The sequence below is a fragment of the Hemiscyllium ocellatum genome, chromosome 21, assembly GCF_020745735.1.
Source record: "Hemiscyllium ocellatum isolate sHemOce1 chromosome 21, sHemOce1.pat.X.cur, whole genome shotgun sequence".
Classification (NCBI taxonomy): domain Eukaryota; kingdom Metazoa; phylum Chordata; class Chondrichthyes; order Orectolobiformes; family Hemiscylliidae; genus Hemiscyllium; species Hemiscyllium ocellatum.
Window position 1 is genome coordinate 24,602,193 of NC_083421.1, and position 24,076 is coordinate 24,626,268.

The 24,076-nt window shown below is 43.4% G+C and overlaps 1 protein-coding gene across 3 annotated transcripts in view; it reads left to right on the forward strand.

Annotated features, from left to right (window-relative positions):
* The window catches only part of pnpla7b (patatin-like phospholipase domain containing 7b), a 335,345-nt gene that overhangs the window by 169,180 nt on the left and 142,089 nt on the right, over window positions 1-24,076 (forward strand). For all 3 annotated transcript variants that reach the window (XM_060841292.1, XM_060841293.1, XM_060841294.1), the window contains exons 23-25: window positions 18,109-18,172; window positions 21,255-21,423; window positions 23,738-23,920. In XM_060841292.1, the coding sequence (XP_060697275.1) occupies window positions 18,109-18,172; window positions 21,255-21,423; window positions 23,738-23,920 (416 nt within the window). The remainder of the gene's footprint in view (window positions 1-18,108; window positions 18,173-21,254; window positions 21,424-23,737; window positions 23,921-24,076) is intronic.

Below are 24,076 nucleotides of genomic sequence, written 5' to 3' on the forward strand. Positions count from 1 at the left end.
TGGTGCTGACAAACTTGGCACTCGAACATAAAATAGTACGGCACAGTACAGGCCCTTCGGCCATCCATGTTGTGCTGACCTTTTATCCTATTCTAATATCAAATTAACCTACATACTCTACATTTTACTAGTATCCATGTGCCTATCCAGGAGTTGCTTAAATGTCCCTAATGTATCTGACTTTACTACCACTGCTGGCAGTGCATTCCACGCACCCACCATTCTCTGTGTAAAGAACCTACCTCTGAAATCTCCCCTAAACCATCCTCCAATCACCTTAAAATTATGCCCCCTCGTGATAGCCATTTCCACCCTAGGAAAAAGTCTCTGGCTATCCACTCCATCTATGCCTGTCATCATCTTATACACCGCTACCAAGTCACCTCTCATCATCCTTCACTCCATTGAGAAAAGCCCTCGCTCCCTCAACCTTTCTTCATAAGACATGCCCCCCAGTCCAGGCAGCATCCTTTGGGCCCTCTCTAAAGCTCCCACATCCTCTTTGTAATGAGGCAACCAGAACTGAATATAGTTTCCAAGTGTGGTTTAACCAGGGATTCAGAGAACTGCAGCATAACCATGTGGCTCTTAAACTCAATCCCCCTGCTAATGAAAGCCAACACACCAAATGCTACTTTAACAACCATATTAAACTGGGTGGCAACTTTGAGGGATCTATGGACGTGGACCCCAAGATCCCTCTGTTCCTCTACACTCCCAAGAATCCTGCCTTTAACCCTGTATCCTGCATTCAAATTTGACCTGCCGAAATGAATCACTTCACACTTTTCCAGGTTGAACTCCATCTGCCACTTCTCAGCCCAGCTCTGCATCCTGCCAATGTCCTGTCGCAACCTACAACGGCCCTCCACACTATCCACCACTCCACCAACCTTCTGTCATCGGCGAACCTACTAGAAGCGAAGGTATCCAATAGGAATAGGAGTTGGTGAGGGTTTGGCACCATCTCGGTTGAATTTGATCATGTCCTGAAACGATGGGGGCAGGTGAACATGCTCTGATTGTGCAGTGTCCAAACATTTGAAGGGCTGTGGTCAACTGAAGGGCCTGATATCCTCTTTGTGGAATTCAATGCAAGTTAACAATGGTCTGTGACACCTTATTAGTCAGAACAGCTGTGTCACATGACAGCATGTATGTCCCTGTGAATTATGGGCTCTTGTGAGGCAGTGGTGGTGTCTCTACATCTAGACCAGGAGGATCATGTTCATGCTGTAGATGTGTGCTATAACATCTCCGAATGGATTGATTCACTCGATTTTAAAAAAAGAAATCAGAGCAGGGTTCTTGTGCAGTGGTAGTTTCTCTACCTTTGAGCTAGGTGGCCTGTGTTCAAGCTCCACCTGCGCCAGAGATGTGAAATGACATGCCTGAACAGATTGGTTAGAAAATATCTAAAATCGTTAGAGGCTCTCACTGATCACTGTAAATCACATTGTTGTGTGCAGCGATCAAGTGTTAATTTGGTGGTTTTTATTATTGTGCATGATAGCATGTGTGTACATGCCTGAGAAAATGAGACAGAGAATTGAATCAGGATTTGCTGTATCCAAGGTTGTTGCACTAAATTGGATTATTGTGATTACAGATTTTAAACAAAACTACAATTGCTTTTTCACTTCCAGCAAGCTGCTAAAGTAAATCTGATCATCTAGGTTTTGTGTAACAGTAATCATTCAGTCCTGACCCTGTCGTCTAATTCCCTATTCAAAGCTAGATTTTCATGGAATCAGAGAATTCCTACCGTGTGGAAGCAGGCCATTCGGCCCCTCAAGTCCACACTGACCCTCAGAATAGCATTCCACCTAGACCCTGTGACCCTGCATTTCTCATAGCTAAACCACCTAGACTGCACATCCCTAGTCATTTTGGACAACTTAACATGGCCAGTCCACCTAACCTGCACCCTGAGGAGACCCATGCAGACACGGGGAGAATGTGCAAACTCCACACGGGCAGTTGCTTGAGGGTGGAATTTAAACCATGCCCCTTCTGCTGTGGGGCAGCAGTGCTAACCACAGCCCCTGTGCTGCCCCAATCTATAATGCCCCAAACAACTGTATATGCTGCTTACTCAGATGTTATGTTCTTGGTAAACTATTTGCCTCTTCAATACAGTACAGTTTAATGCTGTAGACACAAAAGGCAGAAAAGTGCACAACATGTGTAGTTAACACTGCTGCCTCACAGTGCCAGGGATCTGGGTTCAGTTCCAGCCTTGGGTGACTGTCTGTGTGGAGTTCGCACCTTCTCCCCATGTCTGCGTGGGTTTCCTCTGGGTGCTCTGGTTTCTTCCCACAGTCTAAAGATTTGTAGGTTAGGTGGATTGGCCATGCTAAATTGCCTACTGTATTCAGACGTGTACAGGTTAGTTGGGTTAGTCATAGGAAATTCAAGGTTGGGGGATAGGGTGGGGGGATAGATCTGACTAGGATGCACTTTAGAGGATTGGTGGAGACTTGATGGGCCAAATGGCCTCTTTTTCACATTAAAGGGATTCTATAATTTGTAATTAGTTAGTTGACATCAACAATTACAATTTCATTGCCATGTTAGATCTGTTGCTACATTTCTCTTTGCCGCATTCTCGAAATCAGGTTGGAGCAAAACTTCAGCTCTTTAAATGTTCCCTTTTGCACTCCCCCTCCACGACAGTTTAGTGAGCTTTATCCATTGATTTTTTTATTGGAACACCATCTTGTAAATACCATATTGTGCTTACTCCAGGTTTCAAAAAAAAACACTCTGCTCAACTCATAAGGGATTGTTCCAGATCCACATCTCCAGCCTTTCACTCCATTATTTAACTCTGTGCCTGCAAAGTTTATTGAATATTTAGGTTTCGGTAGCAAGCGATTTGGTTGTCTCGTATATGAATCATAGCCTTTTTCACAGGATGTGGGTATTTCAGGCACTGAACATGTCATTCATGTAATTCGGGCAGAGCCCTTGGAATTTTCAGTAAACTCTCTGTCACACGCTCTTCCTTGTGCGCTCTCTCTCCCTCCCTCGAGCTCTGTCTGTCTTTCTCTCTCTCTCTCTCTCTCTTTTTCTCTCTCTCTCTCTCTTCCCCCCCCCCGAGCTCTCTCTCTCTCTCTCTCTCTCTCTTTCCTCCACCCCCGCCGCCTCCAATCCAGAAGGTGCTAAATCTCATTCACCTGAACAAGAGATTAGATTAGATTAGCTAAACGCCAACTCAAGGACACCTCTTCCTACTGCTTCCTCGACCATGAACCCACCCCCCCATCACCAAAGCATCATCTCCCAGACCATACAGAACCTCATCACCTCAGGCGATCTCCCACCCACAGCTTCCAACCTCATCGTCCGGGAAACCCTCACTGCCCAGTTCTACCTCCTTCCCAAGATCCACAAGCCTGACCACCCTGGCCGACCCATTGTCTCAGCATGCTCCTGCCCCACTGAACTCATCTCTACCTACCTCGACACTGTCCTATCCCCCCTAGTCCAGGAACTCCCACATACGTTCGAGACACCATCCACGCCCTCCACCTCCTCCAAAACTTCCGTTTCCCCGGCCCCCAACGCCTCATCTTCACCATGGGTATACAATCCCTCGACACCTCCATCCACCGTGACCAGGGCCTCCAAGCCCTCCTTTTTTTCCTTTCAAGATGTCCCCAACAGTACCCATCCACCGACACACACATTCATTTGGCTGAACTGGGCCTCGCCCTTAACAATTTCTCCTTTGAATCCTCCCACTTCCTCCAGACCAAAGGGGTAGCCATGGGCACACATATGGGCCCCAGCTATGCCTGTCTCTTTGTTGGCTACGTAGAACAGTTGATCTTCCGTAATTACACCGGCACCACTCCCCACCTCTTCCTCTGCTACATTGATGACTGCATTGGCGCCACCTCGTGCTCCCGCAAGGAGGTTGAGCAATTCATCAACTTCACCAACACATTCCACCCTGACCTTAAATTTACCTGGACCAGCTCTGACACCTCCCTCCCCTTCCTGGATCCCTCCATCTCCATTAATGGCGATCGACTTGACACTGACATTTTTTACAAACCCACTGACTCCCACAGCTACCTGGATTACACCTCTTCCCATCCTATCTCTTGCAAAAATGCCATCCCGTATTCCCAATTCCTCCGCCTCCGCCGTATCTGCTCCCAGGAGGACCAGTTCCACCATAGAACACACCAGATGGCCTCCTTCTTTAGAGACCGCAATTTCCCTTCCCACATGGTTAAAGATGCCCTCCAACGCATCTCGTCCACATCCCGCACCTCCGCCCTCAGACCACACCCCTCCAACCGTCAAGGACAGAATGCCCCTGGTGCTCACCTTCCACCCCACAAACCTTCGCATAAACCAAATCATCTGTTGGCATTTCTGCCACCTCCAAAAAGACCCCACCACCAGGGATATATTTCCCTCCCCACCCCTTTCCGCCTTCCGCAAAGACCATTCCCTCCGTGACTACCTGGTCAGGTCCACGTCCCCCTACGACCCACCCTCCCATCCTGGCACTTTCCCCTGCCACCGCAGGAACTGTAAAACCTGTGCCCATACCTCCTCCCTCACCTCTATCCAAGGCCCTAAAGGAGCCTTCCACATCCATCAAAGTTTTACCTGCACATCCACTAATATCATTTATTGTATCCATTGCTCCCGATGCGGTCTCCTCTACATTGGCGAGACTGGGCGCCTCCTAGCAGAATGCTTTAGGGAACATCTCCGAGACACCCGCACCAATCAACCACACCGCCCCGTGGCCCAACATTTCAACTCCCCCTCCCACTCTGCCGAGGACATGGAGGTCCTGGGCCTCCTTCCCCTCTGCTCCCTCACCACCAGACGCCTGGAGGAAGAACGCCTCATCTTCCGCCTCGGAACACTGCAACCCCAGGGCATCAATGTGGACTTCCACAGCTTCCTCATTTCCCCTTCCCCCACCTCATCCTAGTTTCAAACTTCCAGCTCAGCACTGTCCCCATGACTTGTCCGACCTGCCTAGCTCCTTTTCCACCTATCCACTCCACCCTCTCCTCCCTGACCTATCACCTTCATCTCCTCCCGCACTCACCCATTGTATTCTATGCTACTCTCTCCCCACCCCCACCTTCCTCTAGCTTATCTCTCCACGCTTCCAGCTCACTGTCTTTATTCCTGATGAAGGGCTTTTGTCCAAAACGTCGATTTCGCTGCTTGTTGGATGCTGCCTGAACTGCTGTGCTCTTCCAGCACCACTGATCCAGAAAGAGATTAGATTAGATTACTTACAGTGTGGAATCACAAGTCTTTCCTTTTGTTGATCTGGACTTGAAATTTCCTCTTGAATTGCTGTGATAGATTGCCTCAATTACTTCTCTCCATCTCTTCTCACCCCCCCCCACCCCATCTCTCTCTACCCCTAGCTCCCACCCTCCCCCCTTGCACGTTTGCCTTCATTTTGTCTCTTACCCCTCTCAATGATCTGTTACATTTCATTCAACTTGACAAGAGATCACAATTCTTTCCATTTGCTGATTTGGGTTTGAAATTTCCTTATGAACTGATTTCACATTGATTGCCTCAATTCCTGTTCCCTGTCTTTCTCCCCTCCTCCGTGCTCCCTCCCTCCCTGTCCTTCTAACTCTCATTTTCGCCTTCCCTTTGTCTCTATCACTCTCAATGTGTTGTTAAATCTCATTCAACTCTACAATAGATCACGATTTTTTTCCTTTTGCTGATCTAGGTTTGAAATTTCCTCTTGAATTGCTCTCACATTGATTGCCTCACTTCCTGCTCCTGTTTCTGGTTCGTCACCCTCTCCTCCTGAGTCCACATTCCGCAGGACTCCTAGAAACTATCCTCCGATCTTTCTCTCAGACACAAAAACAGACAGTAGCATGTGACGTCCAAATTAAAAATGACCCCAAAAATGAATTATTTAGGATTAGAACAGGGTAAGGTTTATTCCTGCATTTGAAGCCCGGGGAAGTGATTTGTGACACAGATTCTTGCAATCCTGTAAGAGGATTGTAGTGGTGCAGTATAGTGCTGTGCCGGCTGGGCTAATGGTTCCTTGGTTCACATCCCACTGCTCCAAAGGTATGTAACAATATCTCTGAACAGGTAGATTGCAAAATATCACACAGCCCTGTATAAAAGAAAGCAAACAGAAAGAACAGAAGTCACAAATTACTTAAAATCAAAGATATTGGAATTTGTTCATCTGAATTAGAGTCCATTAAGTCCATGCATGTTTGAGGTTCTTCCAGCTGGCTGTATGCAGGCATCGCTTTCATAGGAGCGTAGATGCAGTCCGATTACTGATGGTGTATTAGCTGTTTACAGGCGAAAAGCAGGTTTCTTTTGAGAGATATTGAAATCAGCGTCAAGCATTTAGCTCAGCTCGACTACTTTTCTTGTTGTATGTATATTTGTTCATGAGATTTGAGCGCTGCTAGCCAGGCCAACATTGGTATTGACCACAGAGCAATCAAAAGTCAACCACATTGCGGTATCCCATGTAAAGGTAGGATAAAGATCAGGTAAAGATGGAAGGTTCCTTCCCTAAAGGGAATCAGTGACCCTAGTGAAAATTCCTCAAATATTGTCTTGAAGTTAAGTAAGATATGGTGAACCTTAGATTGTTGATGAAGTGGCTTATCAGAAAACAAGGTTTGTTTGTCCCATTGTTATATCTCAGATGATTTAATTGAGCTATTTTTATTAATCGAGTAGTTTATTTCTATTCAGTAATATCAGCTGCCCTTAGTCCTGTGTGAATTTAATGGCTTAGCAATTAAGAAGCTAAAGGAAAACATTTGCCTTAAATGTTTGTTTTTATGCCTTATTCTCCATCAGCAGGCATTTTCTTTTCTGGAATATATTCCTGGGATTTGGTGACATTGATGAGGCTGCACTTAATGCTCAATGAAGTTATGGTTATCTTTTGTACTAAATTACTGTTTTCCTCACTAATGGTTTTCTTACAGCAGTGAACTTGGTCAGAAATGCCAGGGTATTGATTCAAAATGTTAAAATATATCCAAGTCGGACTATGTAGTGATTGTGTGATGGTGTTTCCATGACCTCAGTCAATTGTGTGAACATCTGAGAACTAATCCTTCTTTAATTATAGTTTCCTGAGCTCGGTTCAACCTAGTCAGGTGATCAACAGCAACCATTTCAGTTCAGCATTTGTCCTTTTCAAAACCATTTTTAGTTCGTGAGCAATCGGTGATATTAAAATCAAATTAGGGAAGTCAAACATTGGTAATCCATGTTTGCCATTATTGTAACAAATTAGATAAAGAGAGCACTCCCCCAGAACCCAGTTACACACTGACATTGACACCTACAATGACTAGTGTGGTCCAGTTAAAAGCACCATGCAGCATATTTGGCACATGGGTAGATGTGAAGGCTAGAATATTGTCAAGCTTTAATCACTAATATACCAACATGGCTGCTACCCATTCTCCCTGGCACTGGCTGGGTGGCGCTGTTGTTCTCCTGGGCACTGGCTGGGCAGTGCTGCTGTTCTCCCTGGCACTGGCTGGGTGGCGCTGCCGTTCTCCCTGGCATTGGCTGGGTGGCGCTGCCGTTCTCCCTGGCACTGGCTGGGTGGCGCTGTCTGCCTCCCTGACTCTGGCTGGGTGGCACTGTCGTCCTCACCGGCACTGGCTGGGTGGCGCTGTCTGCCTCACTGGCACTGGCTGGGCGGCACTGTCATTCTCCCTGGCACTGGCTGGGCGGCACTGTCATTCTCCCTGGCACTGGCTGGGTGGTGCTGTCGATCTCACTAGCACTGGCTGGGCGGTGCTGCCATTCTCACAGCCAGTGACAAAGAAGCCGAAAAGTCATATCAGACTTGAAACATTAACTCTGTTTCTATCTGCACAGTTGCTGCCAGGCGTACTGAGTTTCTCCAGCATTCTCTGTGTTTGTACTTAGAGATTATGCATGGGGATTGCTGGAATTGGAGTGCAGTGATGATATTGCAGGATTCATAATGCAGACTGATGCTGTGGAGACATGAGTCCAAATCTCCCTGCAGCAGCTGAGTGCATTTAAATTGTTATCAGCGATTTAAACCTGGAATGAAAGGCTGCCCTCAGTAATGAGTGTGAAGCTGCTAGCTAGAAACAAAAACTCACCTGGTTTCCCCATGTCTGTTGGGGAAGGAGATCTAATCTTACACATTGGGGCCTACTCATGATTCCAGGAGCACAATAATGTACTTCACCCATTTGTAATGGCTGTGAGGCTCATGGTTGATTTCAAAAAGACGGCTCTCTATCAGCCTTTTGAGGACAAGGGGCAATAGGCATGATCTTTGCCAGCAAAGCCTGCATTTACTGGATGGGATTTTCTCAAAGGTTACTGGTAATGTGAATAAGTAGTTTGACAAACAACTTGAGGTAAGGTAAGCTGCTGCTGCATGTTGTTTAATGTAGATAAGGGTTAGTTTTGCATTTTGGAAGCCGTTGGTGCACGTTTCGGTGGGTGAAGGTTGTGGATGAAAAGCGGCTTGAAACGCAGAATTCTTTGAACGTTCAGGTACAGGTTAATTAAACAAAAACAAAGACTGGTGACATTTTGAATTTTATTAGTAGGAGAGTGTAGTAAGAGAGGTGAGAGCAAAGGGATTGAGAAGTACTTGATGGATTATTGAATGCTGTGAAAATTGCTGTATCCTTCTCTAATTTTGGTTGCCTTACTCAAGCAGAATTGTAGATTCTCACTTTTGTTGGATCAATTATTTTAACATTGGAATAAGGGTCAAAAAGGCATAAATAGGAACAGCAGTAGGTCATTCGACTTCAAGGTGTGCTTTCACAATCAGTAAGATTATAGCTGATCTATTTCAGCTCCACCTTGCTGCAGTAACCCCATATCCCCTTTGTAGACAAAAATCCATAGATGGAGAAAGTGAGGATTGCAGATGATGAAGATCAGAGTCGAAAAACACAGCAGGTCAGGCAGCATCTGAGGAGCAGGAACACTTGAATATAGTCAGCAACTGAGCCTCAACATCCATGTGCGTTAGAAAATTTCCAAGATTCATCAACCTTTAAGTGAAATCTTGTCGGGATAGTGATGTCCTTCTCACTAGCCCACTAATCCAGAGATCCAGGTAATGTTCTGGAACCCCGGGTTTGAATCCTGCCATGGCCAGTGATGGAATTTGAATTCAGTAAAAACCTGGAATAAAGAGTCTAATGCTGAAAATGTGCTAATGACCAGGACACTGCTGGACATTTAGAGAAAACCTATTTGGTTCACTAATGCTCTTCGGGAAGGAAACTGCCATCCTTTCCTGGTCTGGCCAAATGTGACTGCAAACCTACAGCTGGTTTATTGCTGAATTAGCAATACAAGCAGACCTAGCCAGTGACCCCACATTCAGTGAATTAGAAAGAAATCATTTCAATTGAGTCCAAAGTGGTCAACCGCTTATTTTGGGACTGTGACCCTGTGTTCTCCGTTCCCCTGCTAGAGGGAGTCTTCTCACAGCATTACTCCTGTCGAACCCATCACAATTTGCATTTCAATGGGATCATCTCAGCTTTCAAATAATATAGACCTTGTTGTCTTAGTTTCTGCTTGTACCTTTATCCTAAGAATCTTTCTGGAGAACTTCTGAACCTTCAAGTGTTACGATGGTAAGGAGATAAAGCCTGCACATTGTACTCAGGTTTTACACTGATAGGGTCTTAACCAATCATCTGTATGTCATTGTTAAGACTTTTTCACTCTTATACATCAATCCTATAAGTTATCTTTCAGACTGATAGCATTTGCTTTCCATGGAAGGTTTCAAATCCCAATGAATGTAAACAAAACCATAACTTCCCGATGTAATTGGTGACGTGTAAGGCAAGTTGCCAAGTATACAGGGTCTATTTAACTGAGACAGGTACAACAGAGCCTTCTTCAAACAGCTTATGGCTGGTTAATTTGTCTTGCATCTATGAATATTTACTGTTGTTTTTGAAATGTATTTATGTTCCAGCATATTAAAGGAAATGAATGAAAGGATTCAGTGAATAAATGAATATTTCATTTTGAAGTAATTCAAGTGGGGAGAAAATGCAAGAATTTTTCCCCTCTGTTCTGTCAGAATCAGAATGGCAAATTATCATTTCTTTGAAAATGAACATTGATTTTGAATATCAGCATCTATCTGACCTGTGACCTTTTGTTTTTATTGCTGATGCTTGTTTTTAAATTGTGCGTAATTATACCTTAGTTACACCTTGTGAGCAGATATTAAAAGGTTTCAATCAAGAGTTTATTTAAAATTAGTTTGGCAATCAGTGTGATCATTGTGGAAACATCAGTGCTACATTGAGAAGTAAGCCGCCTGAGCAATGCCTTCGACCACAGGAATGATCTGTCATTGCTGTGCTTTGATCATTTGCATCTGGACTTGCAGCCTTGGTTTTGAGAGTTGGTATTTCTATATTTCTCTTTTCCATCAATATTTTCACCTTTTGTGGGAGAATGTCATTGCCTGTATTCATATGGAATCCTAGAGCTTTCCAACATAGAAACAGACCCTTCGAATGGCTGAGATCAGGTTAGCGAGTCAAATCCTTTTGTGGGTTCTCCTCCTTTGGCCAACAGTGACATTCCAAGCTTATAATTTAAGGCTAATTGTTTTGTAAATGGATGAATGGAAATTGTATTGCAGTGAGAATGCTGGAATGATCATCTGCAGCTTGAAGGCTGTATTGTGTGCAATGATTCTGAGTTTATTCTTCTACCAGTTATAGAACCTATGTCTAAAAGTACTTGCTTCAATCCTCAGGCAAGACTTTTCCCCTTACTCTAGGATGAAGCTTCCCTTTATCATTGTTGTGATGTTTCATTTGATAGCAGCAATGCAATGTTTAGAGTCAAAGAGTCGTACAGTGTGAAAACAGACTCTGGACCAACTCATTCATGCAGACCACATATCTTAAATTAATCTATCCCATTTACTAGTATTTTGCCCGTATCCTTCAACCCTTTCTATTCAAATAGCCGTCCAGATGGCTTTTAAATGTTGTAACTGTACAGCCTCTACCATTTTCTCTGGCAGTTCATTCCATGCATGGACTGTCCTCTGCATGAAGTTATCACTTAGGTCCCTTTTAAATCTTCCCTCTCTCACCTTAAATCTAATTTTGGACTCCCCTACCCTGGGGAAAAAGACATTGTGAATACCCAATTTTATATACCTCCAAGGTTCTCAGCCTCCAATGCTTCAAGGTAAATAGGCCCAGTTTTTCAGCCTTTCCCTGTAGCTCAAATCCTCCAACCCTGGCAACGTCTTTGTCAATCTTTTCTGCACCCTTTCAAGTTTCACAACATCTTTCCGATAGCAGGAAGACCAGAATTGAATGCAGTATTCCAAAAGTGGCCTAACCAATGTCTTGTAAAGCCACAACATGGCATCCCAACTCCTATACTCAATGTACTATACCAAATGTTGTGATCATTATCCTATCTGCCTGTGACTCCACCTTCTAGGAACTATGAACCTGCACACCAAGATCTGTACCACAAGATCTCATTGTTTGGCAACACTCCCTCGGAAGCGAAAGTGAGGACTGCAGATGCTGGAGATCCAAGTCAAGATTAGAGTGGTGCTGGAAAAGCACAGCAGGTCAGGCAGTATCCGAGGAGCAGGAAAATCAATGTTTTGGGCAAAAGCCCTTAACCAGGAAGGGCTTTTGCCCAAATCGTCGGTTTTCTCGATCCTCGGATGCTGCCTGACCTGCTGTGCTTTTCCAGCACCACTCTAATCATCCTGCCCTGATTTGCCTTACCAAAATGCAACATCTCACATTTATCTAAATTAAATTCCATTTGCCACTCATCGGCCCATCTGGTCAAGGTCTTATTGTACTCTGAGGTAACTTTCTTCACTGTCCACTATGCCATCAATTTTGGTATCATCAGTAAATTTACTTATTATTCCTCCTACATTGACATCCAAATCATTTACATAAATGTCAAAAAGCAGTGGACTCAGCACCAATCCTTGCAGCCCACCGCTGGTCATAACTCTCCAGTCCGAAAAACAACCCTGCACCACTACTCTCTCTGTCCTACCTTCAAGACAATTTTATGTCCAAGTGGCTTGCTCTCCTAAATTCTGTGTGATCTAACCTTGCTAACTAATCCACCTTGTTGAATGCCTTGCAATAAGAAGCAAATTGCAAGTGACTCCTTCTTTAGAAATGCATTCCTTTTTTAAACTACAGAGCATATCATCCAAGTAACTGCAACAAGGAACCATTCAGAGAAATTTCTCCATTCAACCCTGGCTGACTTTGCTGATTTGGTACATGAGGGCTCCATGAAAAGGAATAGCCACGATTAATTCTACTCTGAGTTCACCTGTAACCCAAAATGGTAACTGTGCTGTTACTAATCACAATTAGGAGCAAGCATCGTTGTGCTACATTATGTTTTCCTTTTTATCAACTTGATGGCATTTGCATTATTCTGTGACTTTTTTGTGTTGTAATGTTTTTCTTGCTATCAAGAGGTATGCATGCTGTTTTTCTATGACATGGTGCTGTGCATACAACTGTTAAATTATCTGGATCTTTGTTTTGCAGGCCTGATATTTCTACTTAATGCAGATCCATCTAATTTCCAATAATCTAGTATTTCACAAAGAGAATAACAAAAAAATGTCCCCTCTTATTCATTCTTTCAGAACTTACAGATCACCTGACTCTTAATTTTGTGGTTTATGCTTCCACGGCAAGGAAATCTCTTTCAATTTTTTTGCTTCCCAACATCAATCCTAATTTGATTGTTGTCAGTTTTGACTCTGTCGTTCCCATCATCATGATTGAGTTTGAAATAGCCAGGCTTATCAGTACTGTTAGCAATGTTTGTGAACTGATATATCCAGACATTGATCAGTGGAGAGTGTTGCCCATTGGTTAGTTATCTGGTTTACTCTGGTTCCAGAACACACGCAACTCCTTGTCTCCATTTGTGATATCTTTAGCCCTAATTCATCGAATCATAAAACACAGGAGGCTTTTCCACCCTTTGGATCTGAACTGTTCTTTAAAGGAACCACCAAGTTAGTCTTGTTTCCCTGGGCTTTATCTGTGGCCCTGAAATTGTCTCCTTTTCACGTACAGTGCTTACGTCCAATTACTATTCAATTTGCTTAAATGATTATTTGCTGAGCAAGAAAAGATTTATTTCTTTTAGGTGTAGATCTGCCGAATTGCTCCAATAATTTTGGTTTTTATTTCAAAGCCATAATATTGAACACCTGTTAAATCTTCCTTGCTGTAAGCAGAAGAATTGAAACTTCTGTAGCCTTTCCACACAACCAGATTCTCTCTCAAACTTAGAACAGTATCAGTAATTAGTGTTTAATTGCCAATTTTTTCCTGACTTGTTTGTTAAAGTTTGTACCCACTATCATTAGTTATCTTGTCATTCACTTGACCACACCATCTACTCTTGGGAGAACTCTAGAGAGGAGAGCAGTTACCTCATTTATGGCAGAGTCACTGTTCTGCTGTAACTAGTTGTTAGAGGTGGCAAGAGTGGATAAGTGGGATTCTTGTATTTGTTTTCCTTATCCTTCCAGTCTTGGGAGATGGTAGGTGTTGAAGTATCGAACTCTAGCTCATCATTGATGCTTAAAAGCACAGCTGTGCTGGAACTCTTACCATAAATCTTGGCCTCACCACTCTTTACCACGATCTTTCCTGCTGAACAATTCCAGTTCACTATAGACTACTCCTTTTGCATGTGCTTTGTAAAACAATAGAGTATGTTAATTTATTCATCTATTTCCTTTCCCTTTTCTATAGAATAGTACGTCATTACTGATCTGTGTTCTTCCAACCCTCACCCAATCAACTAACCAGCCAATTACTCTAGTTTTCTTTTCAGTTTAGAATTTAGAATGAGCTTTATTGTCACATGAGGTACCTAAGTACAGATTCTTAAGTACAAGTTCTGAGGAAAAAGAAAGAGAGACGTTTCGTCCCCTGTCTAGATGGCATCCTCAGTGCTTGGGAGCCTCCTGTGAAGCATTTCTATGATGTTTCCTCCGGCATTTATAGTGATTTGTACCTGCCACTTCCGGTTGTCAGTTCCAGCTGTCCGTTGCAGTGGTCGGTATATTGGGTCCAGGTCGATGTGCTTATTGATTGAATCTGTGGATGAGTGCCACGCCTCTAGGAATTCCCTGGCTGTTCTCTGTTTGGCTTGCCCTAGTGTTGTCCCAGTCGAATTCATGTTGCTTGTCATCTGCGTGTGTGGCTACTAAGGATAGCTGGTCATGTCGTTTTGTGGCTAGTTGGTGTTCATGGATGCAGATCGTTAGCTGTCTTCCCGTTTGTCCTATGTAGGTAGTGTTTTGTGCAGTCCTTGCATGGGATTTTGTGCACTACGTTGGTTTTGTTCATGCTGGGTATCGGGTCCTTCATCCTGGTGATTTGTTGTCTGAGAGTGGCTGTTGGTTTGTGTGCTGTTATGAGTCCTAGTGGTTGTAGTCGTCTGGCTGTCAGTTCAGAAATATTTTTGATGTATGGTAGTGTGGCTAGTCCTTTGGGCTGTGGCATGTCCTCGTTCCGTTGTCTTTCCCTTAGGCATCTGTTGATGAAATTGCGGGAGTATCCGTTTTTGGCGAATACATTGTATAGGTGTTCTTCTTCCTCTTTTTGCAATTCTGGTGAATTGTGCTTTCGTTATTGTGTCTGAAGACTTTACTGTGTGTAAATTGTCTGCTGTGTTTCTGAAAACAGCAGAGACCACACTTTGAAAGTTCTTCATTGGCCATAAATTACATTGGGCAGTCCTAAGATTGTAAACAGCAAGTATTTTTTCACTTCTGGTTTTCTCTGTCTGTGCTAGTCACTCACTGCGTCTGCTCATTCTCCTTTCTGATGGATGGCACATAAGGAGATATTAGGCCAAGAGTCCAAAAGGATAAGTTTTAAGAAAGGCATCTTTATTGTTTGAGGGCTGTGGACACTGCTGGCAAAGCCAATATTTATTGTGGTGTTCCTAAGCATCTGTAATAAGGTGAAGGGTCTTCCTGCAGGTACACCCTCGAAGCTGTAATTGAGTTTGTTTTAGGATTTTGATCAAGCAACAGCGAAGGAATGGTGGTATAGTTTCAATTCGGGATGGTGGGGAACTTTGAGGCAGGTCTAACAAGGAACTGCTTGGTAGAGATTCCACCAGAAGTTTGTTACTGTGTCATTGGAGTGCCTTAACCAGAACTGCGCACACCCTATTTCAGACACCATCTTAAACCTACAACCTTTCACCTTTTTAAACATCAATTGTAACCAGTTGGCAACAATACCTGGGCATGTCACCAGTCTCCCTTTAAAAGTTCTAATTGCAAGTAACAACAAGCTAATATCAGTTCCAAGCGAAATAAGGTTACTATAACAATTAACAGAACTTGAAAAGTCATTATAAGGAATACACTTTATTTCATGACTTGGAAATTAGGCAACAAGTAGTGACCCCTTGGCAGCTGTCCAGGGTGTTAGTGAGACCACATACAGTTTTGCTCTCCTTATGACAGTGGGGTATACTGTACTGGTGGAAGCTGAAAGGAGGTTCATCGGCTTGATTTCTTGGATGAAGGGGTTCTGAGGAACGTTGAATCAGTTGGAGCTATACTCATGGGAATTTAGAAGAATGAGAAGTGATCTTATTAAATCAAGATTGTTGAGTTTAGATTCAAAATAGGAAACTGCTCATTTATTACAGACATGAGAAATTTCTTTTGACATTTGTGAATTTTTGGGATTCTTGAACCCATGGAGATATGGAAACTGAGTCATTATCTCACTCCGCTTTGAATATATTCAGATTTTTTAATTATGATGGAGTCAAGGTTTATGGACAAAGGCTAGAAAAGTTAGTTGAGGTCATGATCAGCTCAACCATAACCTTATTAAACTACACAGCAGGCTCAAGGGGTCAAATGGTGGAGGTTGTAAGTTTAGAAGATGTGGATGTCAGACGGTTCGGAGGGTGTGGGCTCCTGATAAAGCACACTGCTTAGTCGTGGATGTGCTGTGTTTCTTGAATGTTCTTGGAGGTCCGTACTCAAAAGCAACTGGAGTATATTCCCTCAACTTGTGTCTTGCAGCTGAGAAATAATTTGGAAAGTCAAAAGGGGAGTTACTTGCTGCAGAATGCCCATCATTTGGGTCACTCTAGCAGTCGTACGATGTGGCTAGTCTGGTTCAGGTTCTTGTCTCGGTGACCTCCATTTTGTTGATGGTTTTGGTCCCATCAATAGTAATAGCCATTAAAGGCAAGGTGGAGTGTTAAGATTCTCTCTTGCCTCTTTAGGGCAGATAAAGAGGTTTAAGGAGAGGATTTGTGAATTTTGGGCCTTGACTGCTGATAGCATGACTGCTGGTGTTAGAGTAAAGAAAATTCAGATGAAATGAGAGACTATAATCAGAGAAAAATTGAGATATCAGAATTGTATGGCAGCAGGAAGTGAGGGAGATGGAAAGTGGATGAGGTGATGGAGGAATTTGAGTCAGAGTCATAGAGATGTACAGAATGGAAACAGACCCTTCAATCCAACCCGTCCATGCCCACCAGATATCCCAACACAATCTAGTCCCACCTGCCTGCACCCAGCCCATATCCCTCAAACCCTTCCTATTCATATACCCATCCAAATGCAATTGTGCCAGCCTCCACCATTTCCTCTAGCAGCTCATTCCACAAACGTACCACCCTCTGCGTGAAAAGGTTGCCCCTTAAGTCTCTTTTATATCTTTCCCCTCTCACCCTAAACCTATGCCCTCTAGTTCTGGACTCCCCCACCCCAGGAAAAAGACTTTGTCTATTTATTCAATCCATGCCCCTCATGATTTTATAAACCTCTATAAGGTCACCCCTCAGCCTCTGACGCTCCTGGGAAAACAGTCCCAGCCTATTCAGCCTCTCCGTATAGCTCAAACCCTCCAACCCTGGCAACATGCTTGTAAATCTTTTTTGTATCCTTTCAAGTTTCACAACATCTTTCCGATAGGAAGGAGACCAGAATTGCATGCAATATTCCAACAGTGGCCTAACCAATGTCCTGTACAGCCGCAACATGATCTCCAAACTCTGGTACTGAATACTCTGACCAATAAAGGAAAGCATACCAAACACCGCCTTCACTATCTTATCTACCTGCAATTCCGCTTTCAAGGAGCTATGAACCTGCACTCCAAGGTCTCTTTGTTCAGCAACACTCCCTAGGACCTTACCATTAAGTGTATAAATCCTGCTCTGTAGTGCTTATAATCGTTGCTTTGATGCACATCTTTGTTGTGTTTTTATATCTGGTAGACATAGCACAATGCCATGTTAGGACAGTTTATATCCTTCTTCCTCCAGAAACCATCTATGGTGAGGAGTACCTTGTTAGTCTAGCATGCATTAGCAGGTATGTGGGTTGAGTCATTGGCAGTCTGCAGGTGGTCAATATGCTGCACATATTATTTCAAATTTTGCTTTCGTGTCAGACCCTTCAAATACAATTTATTCCATTTTCCCTCAGAAAATAGCCAAAGACGACTATGTACAACAACCACGATCATTTTACCATAGTGTGCCTGTTACTATGAATTAGGATGATGCAATTTTGAGAATGTCATGCATTTTCAGAAATTGATTCTTTGGTCAGAATGGTGTAGTGACTGCTGCTGTCCCTTTGGCTCCCATAGTGCTGCCTGATTAGGCATACCTAGCTGAGATTATTGGAATGAGTAGGGCAAGTCCTCTTGATTTGGCACACCACAATGTCATCACAAAATACCCTGAATTTCTATCTTTCCATCATGATTGGCTGCCCAATTACCACAGCTTTGCACTAAAACAAGGCCTCGAGGCAGTGCAGATAATATTTTCAGACGAATGAATGATTTCCCCATTTCCATTGATCCCTGCTGGTTATTTGAACTTGTTCATTTGTATTATTTATTTACATGTCAGTTGTAGCCTAAGCGCTCATAGTAATTCTTTACTGTGAATTCCTTAGTCTGATAAGTGATACATCTTATTGGTACATCTATTTAAATTTATGTAAAACTGAAGTCAATTGTTTCATTTCAGGTCCTACCTTGCTACTGAACAGTGATGTCATCAGACAACGTCTTGGATCTACTGCTTTGGACAGGTCAGGCCACACTCTGCCTTAGCTGACTTCCTACCTCTCTCACCTAGCTTGTCCTCTCTGATCTTACACTGTCTTTTATTTTAGTTATTCTGGTTTCACGGGGAGTGTCAATTGGGGCAGATTATATAGCATAATGCCACGCGATAACGGTAAACGTACAGCGAACAAATTTAGCATATAGGCTGGATGGATCACCCATCTGAAAGTTGAGGAGAAGTCCAAATTCAGCGCATTGCAGATTGAGATGACTTGAACCGAAACTTTATTCTAAACTTTGGGTTTTCTTAGTTGGTTTGGTGACATAGCATGATAAATGTATAAGGTCTTAGTTTTGTTCCCTGCACAGTGCTGAGTTATCTCATTCCAATCAAAGTGGCGATGAGGTTAGGGAACAGAAAATTAATCTTTTGCGGTGGATTGTTGTTCCAGCTGAGGCTGGTTTATTTATGCTCTGCTTATAAAGTATTGTACTGGGTGAAGTGCTATCACTTGGGGATTAAAAAGAAATTCCGGTTTCCCTTAAGCTCTTCCCATTGTGCTGTATGTAAATTGGAATCTTCATGGTTTAGAACAGTGTTGTCCCAAGGGATAGCTTTTGGCCACTTGTGGCTCATTGGGAATCTAGACATGGATAAGTTAATTGTGATTAGTAAATGATATTGAGTATTAACCACCATTGTTGGGTGTTGACCTCACTGCTCATTTGCATGGAGTATGTTTTCGTGCTTTAAACAGATTTTGGGTGTTTGGCAAGGTAATAAGGAGATACTCTTTATAATTGATACAAGTGCTCCATTTCTTTGGCTGCTGAGCGGTGGCAGAGATTTGTTAACTAAATACGTGTATGCAAAGTGCATTTACCCGCATTGCGTAAGCGAATGCATGGAATTTTCTGTTGGACTAGCATGGGTTAGCTGAAATGATATTTCTGCAGTCTTACACTTGGCTATTCAGCGATTTCATTTGGACAACATTGGTTTGGTGTAGCTATGTATCAAATTGTACAGCCCAGGAAGAGGCCATTTGGCTCTTGGTGTCAAGGCCCTAAAGGAGCCTTCCATATCCATCAAAGTTTTACCTGCACATCCACCAATACCATTTATTGTATCCGTTGCTCCCGAAGCGGTCTCCTCTACATTGGGGAGACTGAACGCCTCGTAGCAGAGTGCTTTATGGAACATCTCTGGGACACCCGCACCAACCAACCACACTGCCCTGTGGCTCAATATTTCAATTCCCCCTCCCACTCAGCCAAGGACATGGAGGTCCTGGGCCGCCTCCGCCGCCGCTCGCTCACCACCCGATACCTGGAGGAAGAATGCCTCATCTTCTGCCTCAGAACACTTCAACCCCAGGGCAACAATGTGGACTTCAACAGTTTCCTCATTTCCCCTTCCCCCACCTCACCCCAGTTCCAAACTTCCAGCTCAGCACTGTCCCCATGACTTGATCTACCTGCCTATCATCTTTTCCATCTATCCACTCCACCCTCCTCCCTGACCTATCACCTTCATCCCCTCCCCCACCCACCTGTTGTACTCTATGCTACTTTCTCCCCACCCCCACCCTCCTCTCATTTATCACTCCACCCTTCAGGCTTTTGCCCGAAACGTCGATTTTACTGGTCCTCGGATGCTGCCTGAACTGCTGTGATCTTCCAGCACCACTAATCCAGAATCTGGTTTCCAGCATCTGCAGTCATTGTTTTTACCATAGTGTTAATTATTGACTCTTTGTAGGAGCTGTTTACATCATGGCCTGACTGACCCCTATGCTATTGCAAATTTCCCCTTTTCAAGTATATGTCTAATTCTTTATTAACAGCTACTTTTGAATTTGCTTCCACAAGCTTCTCGGACAGTGCATTCCACAACACTGTAACTAGTTGTATTCTTATTAAGTGCCTCCACACTTCCTGCTGGGTTTTTGCCAATTATTTTCTGTCCTCTGTGGTTACCAACCTCCTGCTAATGAAAGTAGTTTCTCCTTTATGGATCAGCATTATTTTAAAGAGACAATTGCAAATGTGAGTTTGATGGTTCTGTAACTACATCTCTGATTTTTAAAAAAAATCAAAGTTTTCAGAAATCTGAAATAAATATAGGAAAATAGTCCATCAGCATTATTTGAGAGAAGAAACTGGTTTAAAATTTAGGTCAGACTCGTCTTTAGAATTGAAAAATGATTGATAAACGAGGATTTCTAGGCATTGAAATAAAAAGGCTAAGCAAGCATTACCAATCCTGCAAGCATCTTAACATCTTGGTGAGGTATCATTAGATTGCTTTTCCAAGATAAAGGTGTTCTATAAATGTGTGATGTTGTGGTCACTTGTTTAATCAGAAAGCTGGAGATTGTTTTGTGTGACTGTAGTGTCTTGTAACAATAGAAAGAAGCATTGAGTTACTACTGTAGTCTGAAACTTGCTGAGGGAATGTGCTGGAAAATCCGAGATATTGGAAAAGCAGCAAGCCAGCATGGCATGTTTAAAATGAAAATATTAACAAAGCATAGCAGGTCTGTCTGCCTTAAACTGCAAAAAAAAAAGCAAGCCAACTCTAAAGCCACAGATCCAGCCATACTAACACTAGGTTTCCCATCTTCAGTATAGTTCAGAGTGCCTCTTTCTGTCTGGGATAGGAATTGCAAGACAAAAAAGGCCAAAAACAATTTTGTTTGCTGCCTGTCATCCTTTAAGGGACCTCTAATGATAATGGAGTTGTTGATTATGCATAGCAATTGATTTCCACCAATATAATCTCCAACAGACCCAGAAATTAGCTGGTAAAGACCTTGGTGGTAGAAAGTCTTGAAGCTATAAGTCCAAGGCCACCTTGATGATATTTTCCGCCATCTGGGATACTGATGATTTTTTACCAGTTCACAAGTGACGCATTGACTCTCCCTCTCTCTGCTTGGAGTATCTCTCTCTTTCATTTCCTGCACTTGCCTTTTCAAAGTCTATTAAAGTCCTTCCTTCTCTTGTTGTTTGCTTGTCCATTTTCTCCACTGATGTTGATTTGATGTGTGTAGATTTTCAGTGTTCCATTTCTGAATGATCCCTGGGCTTTTCCTTGTGTAGCATCCATGAGTGCCGATTATCAAGCTGGCTAGCTCAGCAAGAAGATATCCATAGAATTGTGCTCTACCAGTCTGACAGCAGCATGACTCCCTGGACCCAGCGTTGTATCAGGCAGGCTGATTGCATCCTTATTGTTGGCCTGGGAGAGCAGGAGCCAACTGTTGGAGAGGTAAGTCAATAATTGCACTTCACACAGTATTTAGAGGAATTGCAATCATGTCGATGTTCACCTTTCATTATGTCAATATGTGTGCCTCAGTGCAGTGGATTGCCAACTTTGGGACAAAAGGAAGGGATAACATAAGAATGAATGTTTTAAATAATTTGTTTTTCATGAAAGGTCCTGTCACATCACTGACTGGAAGATATTGTGTACATTGGTCACGTGGCTCCTTTGCTGTCTGCATACTCTGTCAGAGCCAAACCTGTGGTAATAAAAACATAAAATTTTGAAAATATGCAGCAGGCCATGCAGCAACTGTGGAGAGAGAAGGAGAATTAATGTTTTAGATTGACCTTCCATCAGAAGCATTCACTGTTCTGATGCAAGGTCACTGATCTGAAAGTTGAGTTCTCTTTCTCTTTCTCTCTGTCTACAGATGTGATGTCTATTGAAAGTGTCTCCACTTTTTCATGGATTTCATGTGGGTTTAGAAGAATAAAACTTGGTTTAGATTCATACAACACAGAAATTGGTCCTTCAGTCCAACTCCGTCCACCTCCATCAAGTGTCTCAAACTGAATTAGTCCCACTTACTTTGTTTGCCCCATATCCTTCTAAACCTTTCCTATTCATATACTTGTCCAAATGTCTTTCAATGTTGTAAATATACCTATATCTGTGACTGCCTCAGGCCATTCATTCAACATTTGAACCACCCTCTGTGTGAAAATGTTGCCCTCAGGTCCTTTTAAATCTTTCACCACTCACCTTAAAAATATGAGCTCTGTTTTTGAAACCCACCACCCCACCCGCCCCCCTCCACCCAACAAAGGATCCTTCCACATCCGACAGAAATTTGCCTGTACCTCCACAAATTGTCATCCACCCGGTGTGGTCTCCTCTACATTGGGGAGACAGGATGCCAAGTTGTGGATTGTTTCAGAGAACATCTCTGGGGCACCCGCACCAACCGACCCCACCGCCCCCGTGGTTGAACCCTTCAACTCCCCCTCTCACTCCACCAAGGACATGCAGTTCCTGGGTTACCTACATCGCCAAAGCCTAACCACCTGATGTCTGGAACCTCCTCTTCCGCCTTGGAACCCCGCAAGCCAATTAATGTGGATTTCACCAGTTTCCTCATTTCCCCTCTCCCTACCTTATCCCAGTCCCAAGCCTCCAACTCGTCACAGCCCTCTTGACCTGTCCATCGTCTTTCCCATCTATCCGCTCAACCCTCCTCTCCTTCCTATCACCTTCTCCCCCACCTTCATCTATCTGTTGCATTCCCATCTGCCTTCCTCCCCCCACCCTGTCATTTATCTCTCAGCTCCCTAACCCACAAGCCCTCATTCCTGATGAAGGGCTTATGCACAAAATGTTGATTCTCCTGCTCATTGGATGCTGTGCTTTTCCAGCACCACACTCTTGACTCTGTCTACCGATGATGCAACTTTCAAAGAGCCAAGCACCTAAACTCCTAGGCCTCCCTGTTAAATAACACACTCTAGAGCCCCACCATTAAGTGTACAAATCCTGCCCTTATTTATTTTACTATTATTGAAGCATGTAAGATTCTGAGAGGACTAAACTGGGTAGGTACTGGCAGGATATTCCCTCTTAGGGTAGAGATATCAACTAGGGGCATTTGAGAGTGAGAGGTCACGCTCTTGTCAGATGTGATAATTTATTTTTAAGAATGTCGTTAATCTATGGAAATCTCTTCCTCAGATGATAATGGAGGTTTAAATGTATTCAAGTTAAATTGATTTTTTTGTTGACAAGGGAGCTGAGAGTTATGAGGGAGCAGACGCAAAAGTAGAGATGAAATCATAACCAGGTGAGCCGTGATCGTGGTGACTTGAGGAACAGGTTCGAAGAGCCCAATGCCCTATATCACTTCTGTGTTCTTATATCTGGAGTCTACTGTATTTTGATTTTTTGTTTCAACATAGTATGTACACTGTCAGTGACATTAGTTCCCACTATTTATTCCAAGGGGCTTATTATATTCTTCTGGACCTGAAGCATTCCTCACATGAAAACTTTGCCTGACTTTTTTTGACCATTGAGGCAAGGGACTGGAGAAGTGTGGTTCACTTCAGGACAACCAGGTGACCATCATTGCTAGCTGCCACTTTAACCCGTTTCTGACTTAAATTGATTGGGTGTGAAAGTGAAGTGCTGCACCTACAAAACCAGCAAATGGAGACACAGTGGGAGTAGCACACTGTAGAGTAGCTCACAGTGTGTCCCGTGGCACCGACTCAGTGTACTGTGACTCTTCACGTGTGTAATTTGTGTGCGCCTTTGTTTGCAGTTGGAGCGCATGTTGGAGAACACAGCCGTACGAGCTCTCAAACAGCTCATCCTACTGCACAAGGAGGATGGCCCGACGCCAGCTCGCACCGTCGAGTGGCTCAACATGAGGAGTTGGTGCTCTGGTCATCTACACCTCTGCTGCCCTCGCCGGGTCTTCTCTCGCAAGAGGCTACCTAAACTGGTAGGGAACTCGGAACAGTCACTGCATATGGTTTGTTACTATGTTTTATTTTATAGGATTATCAGATTGGCATTATTGGAACAGCATCACCTCGAGGGAGACTGATCTTCGATATTAAAGTATCCAATAATTCCACAATATGCCAACTGTTGCGTA